The sequence below is a fragment of the Sinohyriopsis cumingii genome, chromosome 8 (assembly GCF_028554795.1).
Source record: "Sinohyriopsis cumingii isolate HCF-2022 chromosome 8, ASM2855479v2, whole genome shotgun sequence".
Taxonomy (NCBI): Eukaryota; Metazoa; Mollusca; class Bivalvia; order Unionida; family Unionidae; genus Sinohyriopsis; species Sinohyriopsis cumingii.
The window spans coordinates 21014555-21032063 of NC_142968.1; the positions used below are offsets into that span (position 1 = coordinate 21014555).

General features: G+C 35.3%; 1 protein-coding gene across 1 annotated transcript in view; it reads left to right on the forward strand.

Moving 5' to 3' along the window:
- Positions 1–17509, forward strand: part of LOC149793110 (sulfide:quinone oxidoreductase, mitochondrial-like) — a 58561-nt gene that overhangs the window by 33082 nt on the left and 7970 nt on the right. The window contains exons 6-9 of the mRNA XM_089967019.1: positions 642–747; positions 3576–3762; positions 5792–5859; positions 12524–12702. Of these exons, the coding sequence (XP_089823145.1) occupies positions 642–747; positions 3576–3762; positions 5792–5859; positions 12524–12702 (540 nt within the window). The remainder of the gene's footprint in view (positions 1–641; positions 748–3575; positions 3763–5791; positions 5860–12523; positions 12703–17509) is intronic.

Below are 17509 nucleotides of genomic sequence, written 5' to 3' on the forward strand. Positions count from 1 at the left end.
AAATGTGAAAAATGGGGTGGGAACATTCGGAGGAAACTCAGATTAGAAAATGGACTGCTATTCGTTTTAAGCCAAATTTGTAGTCCAAATTGTTGAATCTTAGAGCTGAAATGAGAAATTTTCATCCCTTGTATTATATAGTAAGAAAATATTCGAGCCCCTGTATCAATACAGGCTTGGGGACTGGTTTAAACAAATTACAAAAAGACAACTTGATTCTACAGAATATTCAGTCCTTGTTTATATAACAGTATATTATTTTGAAGGCCTTTTGTCAAAATTTAATTCAACCCGTTTGAAAATGTTTTTTAAATGATTGATTTTTAACCAGATTGTCTTAAGGAGATCATGTTGTTTGAAAAATCTAGTTTGGGATTTTATTGGCACAGATAAATTTAGAGTTAAACTCTTTCCATTACAAGACAAGATTTTAATTATTTGCGTTCCTTCTTTTTGTATAAATTAATAAAACCTTTAGCAAAATGTCTGTACAAATGTTTTCATCACTGGAAAGTAAAATGGCATTTGTTTTCTTTATGAATGAATAAAAGATGAACAGTTCTAATGCAACTTAGGCCCTCTAATGATATTTGTTATCAAATTGTTAAATCTAATTTTCTGGTAATTTTGTAAATTTTCAGACACTTGACTTTGAATTTGAAGAGAAGCTTAATTGAAATACGTCCAAGCAAGAAAGAAGCCATATTCCAAAATTTAGACGAAGAAGGGAAAACCGAGACTTACAAGGTAAGCTGTATTCCAATAGTTACATGAAGAAGGGAGAAGATAAGCATATTGCAAATCACAAAATGCAGTTATCTCATACAGGGCTTACATAAGCATTTTACATAAGACATTCATGAATTTATTTCTTCTGGCTATGGATGTTTTAGTTGTATGAGAAAATGTTTCACAAATTTGTCTCACATGGGGCATAAATCAGATTTGTAATTTTCTGACCATGAAACATTCACACATGAAAAATAATAGTCTTACTTTTGTTTAGCTCATGAGACACACTAAATTTTTTTCTAAAAACCAATGACATGAAATGTAATAAAACATTCAGAATGTGGAATTTTACATATGGTAGCTTCTTTACAAATTCAACTGATGTCCTTATTGTTCAGTCTTGCCAGTTAGGGAACTTGAAAAACGTCTTCATAGCAAATTAAAGATTTAAATAAGAATTTGTGTAATTTAACAGGAAATATTTTGAATAATATTCCACATAATATACTTTAGAATTTTGCCAGGATTGTCTTTTTTTTCTCTCAGTATTTTCCTTAGCACCTTTCATTATAACAGGCTTCCTGTTGTAGTGTGGGTATGGTCATTGAATCCATTTTATCATGTACTGTAGTAGAATTACATGCATATTGTACTTCATAGAGTGATTATTTAAGTAAGAAAGCCAGAACTTGATAGTAATACATTGTAAAGTACATTTAATATAAATTTGAAAAAGGTTCCCATTGAATTACATCAGATATATGAGAAAATATATTCTGTAATTTCACAACTGTAAATTATTCATTTATGTTGAGAATTTAAATTGAAATAATTCATCAAATTAGATAAGTCTCATGTTTTTGTGCATTTTTTCAAAAAGTTAATTTGAAATGTCCGATTTGTGATTTGCCAGGAAATGATTTCCTAAAAAAATATATCTTAGACATTTTAGATTGAGCATGAAGCAAAGGTCTTTATATGTTACTGCCAACCCCTATTTCTACAATTCTTAGATCTGATATGGAATAGATGAATAATTCTATGTAAAACAAATCTCAAACATGGACAGGGTATACAAAAGAATGTTATGAAATGATTATTATTGATAACAGCAAAAATAATTGTAATCCTAATATTAATCATGATTTTTTTAATTGGTGGGAAGGCTATAATAAATCACAGCATCATTCAGTTTTAATTCTAGGACGTGTTATTCCAGGATTCACACACATTATTTTTTTTTAAATCGATGAAAAATTACATATTTCCCAAATATTATGCATCATGTTTTCAAGCTCTGCCTTAAAGTATTCATTAAATCTCTTATACTAGGAAAATTCTCCCCGTTTTTTTTTCCAAATGGAGGGGAGAGTTTTCTCCTTAAATTTTCTGTCCTAGAATAGACCCATCATTTTATAATCTAAATTATTGATAGGATTAGAGATAATCTTATTGAAAATGAATGGCTTTTCTGGTGGGGCTATCAATGCAGGAGATATTTTGAGCATTGTAGGCTGTTAGTGACCAACTGTGTGCCTTTGAAATATAGCCTCTCAACCTAAGTACAGTTGCAATGTAAACGTGACCACCTTATTGATTTAGATAACTAACTACAGATTTCCTTATCTTGCCTCGGGGTTTTGTGGAAGTGTGAGATTCAAAGTCCAGTTTACCTTTTCTTTTATTCAGAAGATGAATTTATTGAATTAATCATGAGCAAAGACATAGCCAAGTATTATCAATCAGAATTTGTATACTAGTGATGTTATATACAGTATTGGCACCGCAGTGTATCATCGTCATCATCATCATCATCTTTGGTACAAAATTAATATTGTCAGATTATATTGATTGGAGATATTGTAAAAGTTTCAGATACACACTGTCACACATGATTGGCCATGAAATTTGGCCAGTCACACAGTAGTATAAATATAATGATGACATCATTAAAAATGAAGTGATGTCACAGATCATCTTTAGGCTCATGATAACATCACTGCTGTATATGAGGGGTTCCAAATACAGGGTGAATCTAATGCATTGTTAGAGTAACATTTGAGTCATCCATGAAATACAGGTTCAGTTAAAATGCTCAGAGAAATTCTGAAAGACAAATAAGAAATTTTAAAAAATCTAGTATTCTAGATTAAAGTATTTTATATTCAAATGAAGGTTTTATTTATAATTTCATCATTCTGACAATTTCAGAATATTTATATTTTGCAGAAGCACATTATTGATTCTGCTGCTGATAAAGTTTCTTTGAGTAACCAGTGTTTGGACATAGAATTGTTTTTTTCAATTTGTGTTCTAGAGACAGGTTTAAAGTTCTCTAACAATATTTCTTACAAAAAAAGTAAAATATTACATAATGACCCATGATACTGCTTTATATTAGGTCAAATCTTGAAAGCACTAAAGATGGCTGGCTTGTAACTGTAATAATGTGAAGGGGATTTTTAATGAAACGGCTTGGATCAAGATCATTTTAATTGTAAAATAAGTTGAATAACAGTTCCATGAAGATTTCCAAACAGACATTATCATGCCAAATGTGAAATAATGCCTTGATATTTTTAGAGCATTCGTATTAGAAGAAAATTGTAAACTCGTGTAAAAGTAGCTTTTAGTACATAAATATTGTCTGATAAACCTTAGTGTGAAGAGAGCTAACTAACAGTTTTATAATAGTGTCAACCGAAACAGTTTTAAATTGTGTCATTAAAATATAATACTAAAATAACAGAGAGATAGATCAGAATAATAAGCAATAAATTTAAAATGCATGCATGTTATGCTGCCCGTGTGTTCTTTTGTAAAACTTTACAATTATATTTCAGTATGATTTTATTCACGTGACACCACCAATGTCTGCTCCTGATGTGTTGATGAAGTGTACCAGTCTGACTGACCCAACCGGTTTTTTGTCTGTGAACAAAAGTACTTTGCAACACACAAAGTATCCCAATATTTTTGGGATCGGTGACTGTACAAATGTGCCAACATCAAAAACTACGTCTGCTGTTGGTGAGTTATCTGATTACCTTGGGTCACATGTAACAAATAATCTTGTCACATTCCATAGATAATGCTATTGCATGACACAAATAATGCTTTCAAATTCTGCATATGCTCATTTTACATAACTTCTGTGACAGCCGAGTGGTCTAAAGCGCTATCTGTTACGGATCACTGCCATCTCACCTCTGTCTGCTTGGGTTCGAGTCTCAGATTCAGCTAATGTGGGTATATGAGAAAGCTTGCCAGTAGCTTCTCGTGGGTCGGTGGTTCTTTCTGGGGTTTTCCCAGGTTCTTCCTCCACCATTAATACTGGCTGCCATGTATAGCCTATCGTGTGCTGAAAAATGGCGTTAAACCCTACAACAACAACAACAACAACAACAACTTCTGTGACATGCTTTATTTTTACATGCTCCAAACGTTGCAGTTGAATGTCCTAAAATTGCCATCACTTTGTAGAATGAAACAACCACAGCTATCACCAGTGCTTTTAACTTCTTGTCACATTTTACAACCACTCCTGTCACCAGTGCTTTTAACTTGTCACATTTTACAACCACTCCTGTCACCAGTGCTTTTAACTTGTCACATTTTACAACCACTCCTGTCACCAGTGCTTTTAACTTGTCACATTTTACAACCACTTCTGTCACCAGTGCCTTTAACTTGTCACATTTTACAACCACTGCTGTCACCAGTGCTTTTAACTTCTTGTCACATTTTACAACCACTCCTGTCACCAGTGCTTTTAACTTGTCACATTTTACAACCACTCCTGTGACCAGTGCTTTTAACTTGTCACATTTTACAACCACTCCTGTCACCAGTGCTTTTAACTTCTTGTCACATTTTACAACCACTGCTGTCACCATTGCTTTTAACTTGTCACATTTTGCAACCACTGCTGTCACCAGTGCTTTTAACTTCTTGTCACATTTTACAACCACTGCTGTCACACTTTGATTTCTTGCACATTACTGTAAGATCTCACATGCAGTTTTATGTTACAGACTCCATTCACATATCCTAACTGATGCTGTATCTAGCTTAATACCACTTGAATTACTTTCATTACATCTATTGTAATTTATAGTCTGTGTGGTATAACTTAACCACAGTTACATCACGTTTCAATCACTGCTGTATGATGTTCACAACATAATGTGTCAAAGAGTAATGGTTGAAAGATTAGCCTATAAATAGGTAGTACACTGAATTTGTATTGAATTGCCATTGTGTCCATTCAAAAGAAAACAAATACAGCTTTATGTACTAGACAGGGTGATTCTGTGTAATGGGTCAGTGACATAGATGGTCTGTTTAGTTGTACCTCAGAATACATCCAGTATGAGGTGTACTTGGAGTATGTCCACAACTGTTGGAGAAGAACTTCATTTGAAGCATATGTATTGTTCTTCATTTGGAACATATGTATTGTTCTGAATGCATTCGGTATGCAGTGTATTTAATATGTCCAAACCCCCAAAATAAGTACTTCATTTGGAACATATGTCTAGTTCAGAATGCATCCAGTATGCGGTGTACCTAGAGTGTGTCCACATTGTTTGAAGTAGTTCATTTAAGACATGTATTAAATTACACCAATGCTACAGTGTTCTCATTGCAGATTTTGTTCCCAATTTGACACAGTCCAAAAGAGGCTACACAGACAACTTCAGTTCAGTTTTTCAAACCTGCAATACTATCCAGTCATGTTAATACCACATAAATCTTTGCAATAAAACAATCAGATTTATCTGACTTTCTGATAAACTGTGTTCATTTTAAAGATCCACTAATAACTTATTGTAAAAAATACAGTTATAGTGAAAGAAGTATACTGACAGTCATAAGGAAAAAAACTCATCACTTGCTGACATCCATATGACAGCAATAGATAAAACCTACCTATATTTGCCTTTTATAAATGACCGGTGTTTATAGATTAACTAATGTTATTATCCTAGGATAATCTCACTCCATCACTTTTAGGGGAAGTGTTGTAACTAAGTGTTTTTGTTTACTCTTGTTGCAGCGGCTCAATGTGGGGTGTTGGAGAAGAGCCTGGCAGATGCTATAGCAGGCAAGATTCCTGGTGGAAAGGTAGGTATTGGTCCCTCACCATGGTGCTGTGCAGGGAACCTATGTAAGTCAAGCATCTCAGTAGTAAGGTTTCCTTGTACTGTGGTACTTAACAAACAAGGCTTGTAATAATAGTTAGTTTATTCCCTCTTTTTAGTCTCAATGATATGCACTCTATTTCACCCAGATACAAAAATTAGTAGACGAATGAGTCTCAGGGTAACTTAACCATACCTGAGGTCACTTTGACCTAATTCATGTTCAGGTGATGTATATTTTGAGCTGTTTGTTATTAAACCTAGATAATACCTGTGATAATTTCAGAACCCAATACTCAGATTAGGCAAACCATTCTGAGTATATTTAAAATTCTGTGACGTTTCTTCCACCCCACCCCATCCCATGTCATCTTATATCACTAAGTTAACCAATATTTTCTGCATTTGGATTTCTACATTCAAGTTTTGAAGTTGTTTTGTAGCTATGGAATTACCAGTATGCATCAAGTTTGACAGAATCATTTTCTTTATTTTCTTGAAGTATAGTCAGTAATCCAATCATCATTTTCACATAATCTATTACCATATTTTCATGCATATATCCCACTCATTATACAGGATTTGAATACCCCATTCTTCCCTGTGTGGGGTATCTAGGTGGGCGGTCTACATTACTTCATTTTCATACATGTATTCCACTCGTTATACAGGATTTGAATACCCCGTACTTCCCTATGTGGGGTATCTAGGTGGGCGGTCTATATTAGTTCATTTTCATACAGCAGGTAGTCATCAGCTTATTTTTAACCTTATGCAGATATAATTTGTAATAACTGTCTGATAAGTAGTTTTTAAAGTTTTTGTTACACTGAATGGCAACAGAAGTAGGACTACCGGTAACTTGAAAATATTGATGCCAGGATGTTGATTCTAGGGACAGTATTTTATTAATACACATACATAATATTCTTCCTTACTGTTATACTAGTGTCTAACCCCTTACTGTTATACTAGTGTCTAACTCCTTACTGTTATAGTAGTGTCTAACTCCTTACTGTTATACTAGTGTCTAACTCCTTACTGTTATACTAGTGTCTAACCCCTTACTGTTATACTAGTGTCTAACCCCTTACTGTTATACTAGTGTCTAACTCCTTACTGTTATACTAGTGTCTAACTCCTGACTGTTATACTAGTGTTTGACCCATTGGCGTTTAACATATATATTGAAAGAAACTAGAATGTGCATCCATACTGCTGGAATTGCTGTCGAATCCATCAAAACTCTGATTCATCGATGTTGAAAATGTCTATTACTGTTGCAAGATGGGCTTCAGTAATCTCTGTGTTTCCTGCTTCATTTTCATCTTCATCATCACCATCATCATCATCATCAGATTACTACATAGGTAGGGTATACGTTTTTTTAACAATTGATTAGTGAATTTCTGCAAGGTGTATGTGTGAGTGGGGGTGTCGGCATGAAAATAATCTAGTACTTGGGCTATTTGACATTGTACTATAAGTAGGTTAAATTGTAATTGGACACTGACTTTGGAGCAGAACCATCTAAGCTGTAGGGATACAGGAGTTTGCTGTTACAATCACACTTACTAGTTACTGTTGGTGTACTGCATCAGTAAAAAGCCATGGTTGTTGAATAGGTACTATTTTGCTTTTTCTTTCATATTACATTTTTAAAATTACTTCATATTGTTGGAAATCGGTATTTACTTCCAAAATTGGTTGCAATAGGGACCAAATACCCTGTTACCTGTCCTGGTAGAGGTTATCTTGAACTGTTTACAGAAGCAGCTGTTGCAGTCATGCTTTTGTATAAGATGGGGTCAGTACCTGTGAACAAGTTTCACAATTACTGATTAAGTCTGAATATGAGTTTTTTCCTATAAACTCCCAGTGATTGATTTGTGCATTTTATAGTTGGTCAGTACATCTGTCATGTCAAACAGATCAGCATATATGCAGTGCTCAAAGAAATTTTTGTTTAGGCACAGACCCTGGGCTGGTGACTCGCAAGCCCTGACGGAAATTCCACAAGCCCATACAATTCATACCTGTCAACTCTCAAGCAGGGAGGAAAACCTCCCAGTTTTGATGGGTATTTCCACAACTACCTCCCGATCTCATAATATCTCCTGATTTTTAGCAGAGAACTCCTGATTATTACATTATGTCTGTCAATTTTCAATTCTCAGAAAAAAAACTTGTACATAAATGGATATATTGTTTGCAATCCACAGAGGCCATATTCTATTGTATCACTTGTGAATACTGTTGGGACGAAGTAATTAATATAGTTTTATTTCTTCAGTAAATAGAATGTTAAGAATAAACATTATTCAGATAAATTTCAGATTTTTTTAAACCCCCACAATAGTACTATAGTAAATAAAAAACATTAAAATAAAATTGTTACCAGTTAGTTTCAATCCCATGAATGATCACTGTGAATGCCGTTTAGTTTTCTCTGCAAACAGAATCACATTTCCATTTCCTCCAAAGAAACTCAGCCAGTAAACACCTGGCATTCCCCTACAATATATATAAACGTTAATTACCATGATTAAATTAAAAGAAGGAATAAAACAAAATAGACAACTCAGTATATGTGCCCCCAAAAACTAATTCAGAGTAAATATTTTATTTAGTAAACAGTGTTACATGCCTCAAGAGTTAAACCTAAGGAAATAAGATGGGGTATAAAACATGGGAAAAAGAGTTACCACATGTACGGTAACTTGTGACTACAGATTTGAACTGTTAAAATGAAATCATAGGCATCTTAAGTTAAAACAAAATAGGGAATCATTTATTTATTAATCAATTGCTGGTGCTTTTATACACACACTGTAGAACATGATTTTTTTGAAGTATGTCTGAAGGGCAGGTCTTTTCACAAGATAAATACAATGATAAGGATTAATTGTTAATTAGTCACACTGGCATTATTGTTTGTGTCTTAAGTCTGAACTTTAGCTATTTATGCAGTTTAGCCACAGCTGACCAGAATATGAAAAAGGGGACTTGCCCTGGGGAAAAACATGGCGTTCACATATTGGGGCAAGGGGGTGGGGACAATATTTTATTTTGATCACGAGTGCAAGACAAAAAATGCGAAGTAAAAAATATGTATCTCTCTCTATATCGCTTCACCACCCCACGCCACCTGAAAAAATGTGGAAAAAGCATTTTAGCATCAGTGATGCAATATCTCTTGAAATAGCATACATGGATACTTTTAATATTTATGAAACCAGAAGTTATTGTAGTTTAATTCTGCACAGCATTGCGAATTTTATCCTATGTGTAACTCAATAAATTTTCAGGTCAGCGTCATTTATATTTAGCTAAAAGTACATAATACATTTAAAATACTTCGTGTGTGAACAAATGTGGTACTTTTAGTTACATTTATTGATCCAGACCAGAAAGGTTACTGAATTACAGGTAGGATAAAATTTGCGATGCTGTGAGAAACAAAGTGAAAAAGACGAAACCGAGGTATTGATCTGGCCTTGGCTTATACTCAGCATCAACTTGTATATGGATGAAGGATGAAAAATTTGCCAAATTTCTTATCCGACTTGCACTCCGCATTGACTTATAGGCCGGCAAATATGGTAGTATGGAAGCAGTCTGGTCCTGAGGTGAAATACAGGTATGGAAGCAGTGTGCTACTGACATGAAATAAGGTATGGTAGAGAATCATCAAAATCTTGACTGATTGGTTGAATATATTTATCTTTTGGTGAGTGAACTTGTGTCTGTTGAGTTGTGATCTAGCTATCTGGACATTGTTGCTATCCACTTACCATAATCCTGCCAGAGGAGCTTATGTGATAGTCAATCATCCACTGTACATCTGTCATTTCATTTATTGTTGCTACACCTACTAAACTACTTGAAAGATTGGATGAAAATTTATACACAAATTTATTCCATGGTCTACTTGGGTTTCAGTGAAGATGGTGGCACTTATTTATCCAGTAGGGCCAACACAGTGACCATTTTAAATCTTGTTATCACTACAGGATTTTCACCTAAAGACTTCATATGATGTCTAGTGGTTCAAAATGAAAATGGTGCTAAAATCTGACCTTGATAGCTGGTTATCTCAACATTGTGCTTTCAGCAAAAGACTTCTTACGATCTCTAGTTGGTCTTTTAGTGGAAATTGTGGGTATCTGATGTCCAATATTGCCGCCAAGGTAGCCATCTTGAAAATCTTGTTATGGTTACTTTTTCAAAATGGAAAGTCTTATCAGCATGGGATTTTCACCAGAGGACTTCATATAATGTCTTTTGAGTCTAAAATTAAAATAGTGCAGATAGTATATCCAGTATGGCCACCATCTAAAATAATGCAACTTTTTTGCCCTACACTGAACCTTTGTTGCCTCTGAACAAATATATATATTCACAATGTGCAAATTATTATTTCAATTGCCGTCCATCTGATGCTGTCCATGTCTTATAAAGATGTGAGGAATGGGTGGCATTTTGTAGTTGTTCTGTCTTGCAACAACAAATATGATCACAGACCATGTTTGTAAAGATTTTAGCCAAACATCCAGCTTTTAGAATTGTATATCACTTAGTAATTAAACTTGGGCATTTTATTGAGTGTTTAATTTAAAATTTATAAGTTTTATTCCACAGTTTAAATGCCACCTTTTTGTCAGTTTTATTACAAAACAGGCTTTCTCAGAGATGAATCACTGACTGTATGATAGCCAAATCCCTTATGTGTACATATAAGAATTACTTTCAGATATTATAATTCCATTTTCATTCCTCCATTTATTGTTGTAGCGCAGGAAGTAATTTTTGTGATATGCTCAATGTTAGTTGTGTGATACAGTGTTACAAATCTATGGTCATCAACTGAGTAACAGAAAGAAGCAAACCCAACAATTTTTGTAAAAGTTAAATAATTTCATTCTCAAAGTTGTAAATGAAAATTTGAGAGAAAGTTACGGTATTATGAAGCGAGTCAAGAATAATCCTGAAAGAGTTATATTCATGTCCACAAGAATGAAAAGTTCCATAAAACCGGAAATGTATTGGTCGGCCAAGAATCATGACACTGACAAAATGGCATCGTCTAGCACTCTGTTTTAATAACTCACAATAGTTCAAGAATAATATCAGTCCAAAAAATGAGCACTTATTTCCACTGAACAGTTCAAACTAATGTTTTTTTCCTCTCACATAATATCTAAGTACAACATAAAAGACATCTGCAGACTTGCTGTTACAACAGTAACACAAGAAATAAGAATGACACCAAAAAAGGAATGAATATGATCACTCAATTCTCTCCTTATATACACACTCTGTTTGCTTCACAACTTACTCCCAGCGACAGATCATATTACTCGAGAAATATTTCAGAAAACCTATTCATCTATTCATGTGGCCAAGCCCAGTCAGTGGAAATTAATTCTTCTACAACTGTCCAAACCTCATCAGCCAATGAGAAATTAACCCAAAGTCATCAACAAGTCTTATTATTAAGATTAGTAATTGTCAACACATGTACATCTATTTATAGATCCTATGTAATTTTAGGCTCTTAATATTCCTAGAACAGACCCTAATCATGTAGGTCAAATCTAACTTAACATAATCACAACTTAGAACCGTGAATAAAAGTTGGATAAAATCATATACCAGGAGTTACAAAAATATAGATATAAATAACTTATGATCAGAGGCTTAAGTTAAAACTGTGCTATAAGAATGGCATTGTAAAAATATTTTCAGTAAATAAGAACAATGACATGATTATTGAAAACAATTTGTATATTATATGTATGGAATTTTTTTGGGGGGATAATCAATCATTTGCATATAGAAAGTGAAAAAGACGAAACCGAGGTATTGATCTGGCCTTATAGAAAAACTTTTTAAGGAAGTGACATTTGTACAAGAAGATTGATTTTGAAATGCTCTTTTGTACAGGAGAGCTTGTGCGGTACCTCCTGTGTCATTGTCTTCTGGCACCGAATTCATGGTAGCATTAGCAATATCAGCATCTCATATAATGTTGTCTTCTGCAGTCGTTAAATTTCTGTGTGTATCCAGAGTAGTACACTGCCATACTACATGGAGGTCACTGTAACCTCAACTGATACATAAGCAAGTTTGATGATGCACTGAATTTGAATATTCCTTGCATATTTAATCATTTGTGCTTCAACATTTTGCATAAATTACAAAATTAGCCATTTCTTGACAATTCGTTAGAAATTTCCAAAACCCTTGTTAATTAATTTAGATATATTTACTAATATCTATCTTCTAAAAATAGATAATCCTCTGTTGGTAGGATAACAGGAGAGAAAAATTTTACTTTTTGTAATTTTCCTTCCTTGTTTGTTCTTTTTTTCATTATGCACAATATTTTGAGTTATATCAATACACCATCTCAACTCTAGTGTTACACTGCACTGAAATGAATAAACAAATTACTGATTTTAGCCAGTACATGCATCAACAGAAAGAATATTGCAAGCCAAGTGTATATTGATGAATCTTTACAAATCTGTGATGAGTATTGGTATTATAAAATACAGTTGGACAATATCACGCAATGTTAGTATTATTAAAAACATGTGTTGGAAAGCTTTTACTTTTTGATGAATTAGAATCTTTTTCCGCAGTATGATGGTTACACATCCTGCCCATTGCTTGTTGGGTACAAGCAATGTATTATGGCCGAGTTTGATTATGATGGACAGTCCCTCGAAACCTTTCCTTTTGACCAGGCAAAGCGAAGGCGTTCCATGTACCATGTGAAAAAAGACATTTTACCAAAGATTTACTGGAATGTCATGCTAAAGTGAGTATTTCACTATTAGAATAATAAAGATGATTATTTTTCATCATCATCATTATCATCATTAGAGATGGAAGCCATCACAAATATCAGCGTATTTTAGCTATGCTGGTCATACACTAGAATAGCTTACTGGATGTCCTGTTGTCCAACATTCATCAATTCATTAGCACAAGTTTCTTTTTGCTACTTCTCCTGAACTACTTGGCCATGAGACTTTACATGCACATCTATCGCAAAGGCTTAAATGAAAATTGTGTTTATAAGACCTCCAAAATGGCCACTGAAGCAGTCAACTATTGGTTGCACATGCCTGCTCTAAATCATCCTTTAGATATAATTTTAACATACTTCAGAGTTGGCAGATACTCATTTTATGTGAAATTTCTTGATATGTCATGTTGGAATAAAACAGTTACACTTTCTTTCATTGTTGACATAGTGTAGAAATCAAGCACATATTGGTGTTAGTTAGGTACAGTTGGGTAAAACTGACGTTCAGATTTAAGATTTTGCTCATAGGTAAGTTGCATAGTTGTGAAAATATTGTGCTTTTCTGAACTTGCCTAACTTGCACTTTGAAGCATTCCTGCTTCTTGGTTCATACCCAGGTTTGGTGCCACAGGAGTTGTGGAATTACAACTTGAATACATGATCCTCTTTTGTTAGGGGTATTTTTAAACTTGTTCCTTCTTCAAATATATTACCTGATTGTAATACCTGAGGAGGACTACTACTACCTTGCAAAGTCAACCCTCCCAGGCTACAACGTTGAGCTAAAAGCTAAAAGTTGTCTGCTTTCCTTGATGGAAGTCAGATGGTGATTTCCCCTTGATACTGGGATTAGCACCAAATCACATGAAATCGTTATTTACTACTTCCACTTATGCTGAGTAACATGCTTCATACAGATGGAGAGGCCTTGCTAAATCCACGCAAGCAGTTTGGAAGATTTCTACCTCAAATCCGGTTGGAGGAGTTACATCTTCGAAGGGAAAATACTCCATCAGTAAATTCCAATTTAATTTTCTGTCATGGATGACAAAATTTCCTAACTTTCTATTTCTAAATCATCACTTTACCGTCTCCTGACACTTAGGTGCCTTTATTCATACTTGTGTGGGTCACATTGCATCTATTCACATTGATATAACCATACATGATTGAGTGCCAGTCTGGTACATGATAGAGAGCCAGTCTGGTACATGATAGAGTGCCAGTCTGGTACATGATAGAGTGCCAGTCTGATACATGATAGAGAGCCAGTCTGGTACAAGATATAGAAAACTCATTTAATTTTGATGTATAATTTCTGCTGAGTCAGGATACATTCAATTAAGTTTATATATTATGCCGTCATAATATCTAATTTATAATTGTTTACATGCTTTACTGATTTTATCTGTATATAATGTCTTTGGGTATTTCCTACAGGGTAACATTGTCTCATTAAGAATTTTGTGTCATTTACATAGTACATTTCAATTATGATGATTCCTTTTTTATGTGCAGGTTTTTGTATGTAATGTAGAAAACTCATGTATTTTACTGTATAGCTTCTGCCGTGGTATATTGATAAGTACAGGTAAGTTTCCTAGACATGGTTTATTCAGTAGAGTCCATTTCATACACATAGTTTACTATAAGCAACACTTAAGTGATTTTAACTGTATAGGCCAGTGCTGTCCAACCCGCGGGCTGATTTTAAATGGCCCGCCAGAGCTTGAGCAGCTATATAGTCGTTGCTTTTCAGTTTTCTGCTGCAGCCCTTGGCTTCAAGAAAAACGTTTTTCAGTGGCCCATTTTAGGACTGCTTACATCATCAATTACAAGTGTCAACAGATGTTTAACTCTCACAATGCCTTCCCTCAGTTTTCTGTTTGGATACCCATGAGTTGATTCATAACATTGTGACCATGGGATCAAATTGCATCTAATGTCTAGAGGAGAATACGGCTTACCTTATCCTTCCCCAAAAATCACCTGAAAGATGTGGGAGCATGAGTATAGGATGACCCAGTTCAAAATATAGAGGTTATGGCTGTAACAGCAGCTATGAACTTAAAACAGGAAAAAAGAAATCAATGCTGTCTACCTCTACCTTTTCTATAGGCCAGGCTATGCTCACAGCCTTCATCATCAGATCTATTCTTTATTGATCAGGTTGGCAGAATCTGCAACACACCTAGAAGGATAACTTCCTTACATCTTTCACAGTCTCAGCTACAGTAGAGGGATTTCCAAGACAACCAAAAGAAGTGATGTCCCTTGAGAACATTCCACTGGGAAGCAAGTCCTACCGAATTTACAACCATTGGAAACCACAGTTGCCCAAACTTAGTGGAAACATCAAAGAAGGTCGATCATTTCCTCAAAGCACCCCCCCCCCCAATCTCAGATAACATATATTTATGTCCTCCTTATCATAGGTCATGGTAGGGAGAAGGCTCCAATCTTTTGCTGTACAATGAGGAAGATTTACTACGACGAAATATGGACCCAAGAATGGTTTCCTAGGGACTTGGTTTCATGTTCAGTGAACCCCCCTAAACCACTGCACAGAGTTCTTTAAGCTACAATGCAGCATTTATCACTTGGTTGCCAAGACTTCATCATCAACCTAAGCACATTCAGTCGACTGTTTTATGCTCTAGGAACAAGAATTGAATTAATGCTGGAGAATTTCTTCGCCTGCTGAGCTTTGCAGGGGATGTCTTAGTCCTAGGTCGCTTTCTTGGGCTCCCATAACAGTGATTATTTGGTGCAAATAGAGCCTTTGACCATTGGACCAACTTTCACAACCTGCACAATATGAGGTTGGATCTCAAAGGCAGCGAGACCAGAAGTTGCATCAGTGGTACCTCTGCAAGTACAATCTCCAGTAATCAAGTTCCGTACAGTGCAAACATAGAGGACTGGGGAAGCAATTCTCAAACCATTCTGATGGCCATAGAAGTTTGGCTCCCTCACAATCATTATTTACATATCAACTATCTCGAGATGAAAATCATTCTGAAAGCTTTCATTGGTGGTTGGAGAACCTGCATGTGAATGGAGTTCCAATTCTGTTTGAAAACTCTACCATGGTGACTTCTCTCAAACAGTAAAGCAGAACCAAGTCCTCAGATGTCTGTATTCTTGTTTGGCATTTTCTAAAATTGTCGTCAACAACAAATCCATGTTGAAGTGTGACATACCTTAGGCTGGCTAATTATCCTGCATGACAGAACTAATACAAACAGAATCATCCCTCAGTTTTACTGTGCAGATACTCAGTGGGATCGACCCATGACGGACCTGTTGGTGACAAGGCAAAATGCCATAATCCCAGCCATTGTCTCACCTGCTCTAGATCCAAAAGGCCTGGATAATCAATGTCCTTTCTATAGAATACAATGACCAAATGATAGAATAGAATGACCAAATGTATCCACTTCTCCAACACATCAGGTTCTCAAAGTGATAAGGAATCGAGAGAATCAGAGTGCCTCTTTATCCTGATTACTCCACTCAAATGGGAAATCTTGCACAACTTCATGAATCGAGCAAAGGAGTCACCAGGAATCAAGATATTCCATCATCTTTGTGATGCAACTACAATGGCAGGTGTTTCATCCGAACCTACTGAACATGCACATCAGGATCTTATTTTAATACGCCCTTAAGAAAAAGAAAGAAAAAAACACTTTTTACAAAAAATGGTGGAGAATCCCTCATGTGAGAGGCATGTGAAGGCAATGGAATATATTCTCAGTGGAGAGCACGAGCTTACTTTATACCATTGTAGTCATCCATACCTCAGTAAGTAACTCCCTCTTGTTGATCAGTGAGGAACACAAACCTACCATTCTGCGATCACTGGCACATGTTGCCTAGCATCAGACAACCATGACCTATCTGATCTTCTGGTCATTTTTTCCACCTGGCAATGACACTGGATCCTTGCCCAAGTGGAAGTTATTATGGGTATTAACCTGGCTGAAAAAGGCACTATTTAAAATGCTCTCAAGAGCTTAGTTCACCTTCATGTATGTTCTGCGTTCTCACTACATTGTCAATTGTTAGGTAATATCAGCAGATACATTTGCTATTGGTGGACCCAGTTCCAATAAGATGCATCAGTATTGCTCATGAAGATTACTGCTTTCATTACCAAGAACAGGCTTCCATTCATGAATAATCTGATAGTTGGTAATAATTCCTGTTCTGGACGCTTCATTTCAAGGTCATCTGTAGGACCCAGCACAAGTTCTGAAGTGGTATTTCAAGAGTATCAAGTCCATGTATCAAGGGAGATCATGCCTCATTTTGCATTCCAAAGTGGAGAAGGATCAGTATGGACACTACCATTCTGAATAAAGGAGGCTATCTGTTCTGCTTATTGGGCTAAACACACCCCAGTGAATTTGCTTCTCATTTTGGCTCATGAAATTAGGACTGTCACAGTTGTTACAGTTATCGTTGTTGTTGGATGTTGTTCCAAGTACACTTCTCCAGTTTTTATCAGAGATTTTTCATCCTAAAAGACTCAATTCAGTCTGGAGGAACCTTTACCCAAAATGTTACCTTTAACAGTCATTCAGCAGCTTCATAAAGATGTGCACTTTCATGATTTCTGCTGGATTTGCAGGAGGACACATATTACTCTTTCAGAAACGTTCCTAAACATATGAAGTCCATTTCCAACTGGGTTAGCTAGAAGCTGCCTTAAGGGACTGGAGATGAACTCTCTGGGCTAAGGGGATGTTTCTTCCTTTCGCTTGTGGTATTATGATTTGGTAACATATTTTAAGAGGAAACCAACTGAGGC